General features: G+C 36.7%; 1 protein-coding gene across 1 annotated transcript in view; it reads right to left on the bottom strand.

Moving 5' to 3' along the window:
- EAF2 (ELL associated factor 2) overlaps positions 1-5,693 on the bottom strand; it is a 95,780-nt gene that overhangs the window by 51,622 nt on the left and 38,465 nt on the right. The window contains exon 5 of the mRNA XM_006869348.1: positions 3,012-3,269. Within this exon, the coding sequence (XP_006869410.1) occupies positions 3,012-3,269 (258 nt within the window). The remainder of the gene's footprint in view (positions 1-3,011; positions 3,270-5,693) is intronic.

The following is a 5,693-nucleotide window of genomic DNA, read 5'->3' as shown; positions in this document are numbered from 1 at the left end:
TATATATATAATGTGTATGTATATGTGTATATACATATGAAGTCCTGGTATGATGCTGGTTGTTAAGAATTGGACTGCTAACTACAAGGTTGGCGATTCAAATCCACCAGCCATTTCTTGGAAACCTCATGTAGGGTTGCTGAGTCAGAACCAACTTGACAGCATTTTACAACATGTTAAGTGCTGTTGAGTCAGTTCCAATTTATAGGGACCCTATGTACAACAGAACCAAACATTGCCCAAACCTGTACAATTTTCACAATAGTTGTTATGTTTGATCTCATCATTGTTGCCACTGTATCAATCTATCTTGTTGGGGATCCTCCTCTTTCCCACTGATCCTCCACTTTTCCAAGCATGATGTCCTTCTCCAGGGACGTATCCCTCCTGATAACATGTCCTATGTATGAGAGACAAAGTCTAGCCATCCTGGCTTTTAAGGAGAATTCTGGCTGTACTTCTTACAACACAGATTGGTTTGTTTTTCTGGCAGTCTATGGCATTTTCAGTGTTACTCATCAACACCATAATTCAAATGCATCAATTTTTCTATGGTATTTCTTATTCACTGTCCAACTCTCACATGTATATGTTGTTGTTGTTAAGTGCTGTTGAGTCGATTCCGACCCCTAGCGACCCTGCATACGGTTTCAGAGGCTGTAAATCTTTACAGGAGCAGAAAGCCTCATCTTTCTCCCACGGAACTGCTAGTAGTTTTGAACTGCTGACCTTGAGATTAGCAGCCCGATTCATAACCATTATGCTACCAGAGCTCCTCGGTGACTGAAATTACCATGGCTTGGGTCAGTTCTTAAACTGACATCTTTGTGCTTGAACACCTTAAAGAGGTCTTTTGCAGCATGTCTGCCTAATGAGATATGCCATCTGATTTCTTGACTTCTGTTTCCATGAGCATTGATTGTGGATCCATGCAAATTACAGACTTTGACAATGGCAATCTTTTCTCCATTTATCATGATGTTATTTACTGGTTCATTTGTGAGTATTTTAATTTTATTTATAATGAAGTGCAATCAGTACTGAAGTCAATCAATATTTTAAGTCTTCTTCACTTTCAACAAGCAAGGTTGTCATATGTATATCACAGATTGTTAATGAGTTGTAATATAATCCAGATTCTCAGATTATTTGTTCAGCACATAGATTGAATAAGTATGGTCAAAGAATATAATCAGAAGCACATCTTTCCTGATTGAGTATCTCCTTATTCTCTTCAAACAACTGCCTCTTGGCAGGTTTCTCATGAGCATAATTAAGTGTCTGGATACCCATTATTTACAATGTTATCATAATTAGTTATGATCCACACAGTCTAATGTCTTTGCATAATTAATAAAGCACAAATAAATATTGTTCTGGTATTACCTGTTTTCAGGCAAGATCTATCAGTCACCAATGATATTCCTAGTTTCATGTCCTCTTCTGAATCCAGCTTGAATTTCTGGAAGCTCCCAGTCAATGTACTGCAACAATTATTTTTTAATTATCTTCAGAAAATTTTCAATTACATTTGATATTAATGATATTGCTCAATTATTTCCACTTTCTGTTTCTGTTGGGTCACCTTTGTGGAATGGGCACAAATATGGATCTTCCAATTGACTGGCCAGTTTTCTTGACATAGACAAGTGAGCAGCTTCACCACTGCATCGGTTTGTTTAAAGATTTTCATTGGTATTCTGTCAATTCCTGGAGGCTTGTTTTTCACCAGTGCCTTCAGTGTTGCTTGGATTTCTTCCTTCAATGCTATAATTTCTTGAGCATATGGTACCTCTTGAAATGACTGAATTATCATCCAATTCTTTCTGGTATAGTGACTCTTCCATCTTCTTTTGATGTTTCCAGGATTGCTGATTATTTTGCTCACAGAATTTGTCATATATATTAAATATATATGTTGTTGTTAAGTGCCATTGAGTCAATTCTGACTCACAGTAACCCTGTATAGGATTTTTAGGAGTCCTGGTGTGGCGCTGTGGGGTAGTGTGCTGGACTGCAAAGTCTGTTTGAGCAGCAAGGTTGGCAGTTCAAACTCACCAGCCTTTCCTTGGAAACCCTATACAGGGTCGCTATGGGTTGGAACTGACTCGATGGCACTCAATAACAACAACACAGGATTTTTAAGAGCAGCTGATGGGTTTGAACTTCCAACCTATGTATATACATGATAAGTGATAGTATTGGAGATGTAGAGTAGTTGATGAAGTTGAGAAATATTTAGAAGGTAAAGGCAATAGAACTTGGTGAAGGATTGGCTACACTGTAAAGATTGAGATAAAGCTAACCCTTGAATTCTACACCAAGCTTCTAGTTTGCATAATTATATGAACTCTGCTTTTCACTACGGAGAAATACTGTGAGCTAAAGATTATGAGTTGGTTTTAAACCAGATGAATTTGAAATGCCTTTTACTAAGAGATGATGTTAGAGATATGGGTCTAGAGCTCACAGGAGAGATCTAGACTACAGATAGTAATTAACAAGTTATCTGCATATTAAGTTTTGTTGTTTTTTAAAAAAATGTTTCATTGTGAATTATGTGATAGTTTACATGGGAGAACATTGCTTTACATTCATCCTATCGTATATCATTTCATTGCCATGGTTACAATCCCCTCCATGCATCATCAACCAACTGCATATTAAGAATTGATTGTTTCAGATATGTAGAGACAGTATAGAAAAAGATTTTAAAATTAAAAGAAAAAGGGGCCTAGGACCAAACTTTGAGGAACTCCCAACTCTAATTACTGAGTAGAGGTTTATAAACTACAAGGAGAGAAATAAGAGTATCTATAAACAGTAGAAATACCAAGAATGTGCTATGTCAGAGTCAAAAGAACGCAAGCAATTCAATACAAAGACAATGATTTATAACATCGAATGCATACTATACGAATCTTCCACACTACACAAATTTTAGATCAAAATCAAAATGGCTATATTATAAATATTTACTTTTACAGATACTTGTATTTATGGATACTTACTTAAAGTATTCATCATAAGTCCGCTGTTGTCATGAAATCTGTTAAAACTGGCATTTATATCAGGAATGCTGCACTGTGGCCTGGCAGACAAGGGATGATGTCCTGAGTTATAGTTCCCTGGATCAGAAGAAGATCTGTGCTCTTCATTTTCTGAGTCACTAGAACTATCTTCACTACTTGAAGATGATGAACTTTTAGAATCTGATGAACTATCACAACTACTCATCTGGTCCATTAAACTAGCTTCTGCCTTCAGTTCTGAAAAAAAAAAAAAAAAAAAAAAGGTTAAATAACAGATAAAAAAATTTAAATGTATTTTTTCCTAAGATAAGGAATAAAACTAAGCATACATTTACAGAATTTAAATCATTTTTCAAAATCCTCATCTAATACCAAACTATATTTCAATAATGAGCTTATGAAATTTCAAAGATTTAAATAACCCTGGGCACAGGCAACACCTAAATAATTGCACTTAAGTATATATGTAACTCAAATTATATATTATATGTTTCATGACATATATGATATAGAATTAGGGCTGGATTGATAATCACAAGGTCAGTAGTTCAAACCCATTAGATGCTCCTTGGAAACCTTATACAAAGTCATTCTACATTGAAATCAACTCAAAAGCACTTAACAACAACATCAACATATTGTCCAATGATCCACCTTCCAAAGTAAAAATAGAATTTACTTTTTAGTCAAATTCTTACAAGTTTTTTGAAAGCATTTATAAACATATACAAATCTTATTTTGAAAAGTAGTTCATATATATGAGTGTATACATATGTGTGTGCTTATACATATATATGTAAGCTAGTATATAGAAATAATTCTTTGATTGACAATATATGCATATTCTTCTTTTATATTAAAAAGATCATTGGAGAACAAATAAGATGGCGGAGAGGGTAGAAGTGCAGTGAGGAGCTCCATCAACAATAACACTGAATACCAGGCCAGGCAGACTCAGAGATTGGTCCCAGAACTTTGAACCACATAGAAATGAGTATTTAGAAAGGTTGAAGGCATACAGTCAGTGGAATTTGTAGCAGAAGAAAGAAATCCACTGCTTTCTAAACCAAGGTGCTCAGCTGCTCCCTGAGTTGCCACATTGGGCAAGAACAAAAGGGGGAAGGATAAGAGCAACCATGGACACCTGAGAGAACCACTGAGATAAAGGTGTGGACAGTCTTTGTTTTTATATTTGTCCAATTGTCTCTGCTGCCTGAGCATCTGCATTCTGGTGACTAGAGAGGGTGCCTAGGAAAGTGGATACCCCACCCCCATCCCCAGAGGGTTCTATTATGCATGCACACAGATCTCCTCAAAATTTAAAGGAACATGAGAACAAACAAGATGGTAGATCAGGTGTAATTGCAGTAAGGAGCTAGGCCAGCAACAACATAGAATACCCAAACAAGCAGGCTCAGGGAATAGTCCCAGAACTCTGAACCACATATAATGGAATATTTATAAGGTTGGAAGGCTTACAGCTGGGGGAATTTGTGGCAGAAGCAAGAAAATCCATTGCTTTCGAATTCAAGGCGCTCAGCTGTTCCCGAAGCTGCCATCTTAGGTGAGAGATCAAGCGAGGGAAGGATCAGAGCAGCCACAGATGCCTGGCAAAACCGCAGAGATAAAGGTGTGGACATTCTTTCCTTTTGGTATCTGTTCATTGGTCCCTTGCTGTCTGAGCACCTCTATTCTGGTGACTATAGGGGTGCCTGAGCTAGTGGACACCCCAACCCCACTCTCTGAGGATTCTATTATGCATGCACACAGATCTCCTCAAAATTTAAAGAGACTGTTTCCACTTAAATCCAAATGGCCACAGCCAGCCCTGAACTCTTTATAACTAGAAAAAAGACCTGAATGGGGATTGTGGAGCGGGACAAGCAGATGAAAAGGAAATAAGCCAAAAATTAAATCCTGAATACATCAAAATGACCAACAGGGGTTTCTTGACATTTCTCCAGAAGAAGAGTGAAAAGGGAAGTCCATTTCCTGATCACATCTACCTGGAGGCATTCAGAAAGCATAAAAAATACAAAAATACATACCCATATAAGTATTAAGGCCACAGATAACCACTGAAGATGCCAAAAAAACCCCGAAGCAGATGACCATATCTGCACATGTCCAGAAACAAGATAAAGTGACTGAGGCAAATGAGCTGGAAGTAGACCTACACTCCATTCTGTAAGATGGTCAGGCTTTGGAAATGCCAGAGAATGATTTCAGAAAAATGATTATAAAACATATCAAAACACTATACAATGGAGTTGAGAAAAATAAGGAAGAAGTCAGGAAAGCGCTATAGGAACAATCAAATAAGATAGAGCATTGGAAACAATTCAAAACCTACAGAAAGAGGTCCAAACGATTAATAATAGAATATCAGAAATGGATAATACATTGAAAGAGCAAAGGAATAGAATTGAAGAGATAGAAGCTAGGACTAGTAATCTAGAAGATAAATCTCTCAATGCTACTAAGATAGAAGAACAAATATAAAAAAGGATAAAAAAATCCAAAGAAGGCCTAAGATTCATGTTGGATAACATGAAGAGGAATAACATAAGAACTTCTGGCATTCCAGAACAGGAACAATCACACAAGTCCACAGAGGAGATAGTTGAAGAGCTTCTGGAAGAAAATTTTCCTAACATCAT

This window comes from Chrysochloris asiatica, unplaced genomic scaffold, assembly GCF_000296735.1.
Source record: "Chrysochloris asiatica unplaced genomic scaffold, ChrAsi1.0 scaffold00130, whole genome shotgun sequence".
NCBI lineage: Eukaryota > Metazoa > Chordata > Mammalia > Afrosoricida > Chrysochloridae > Chrysochloris > Chrysochloris asiatica.
Note: the sequence above shows the minus strand (reverse complement) of the source record. Positions and strands in the feature narration are given on the sequence as shown.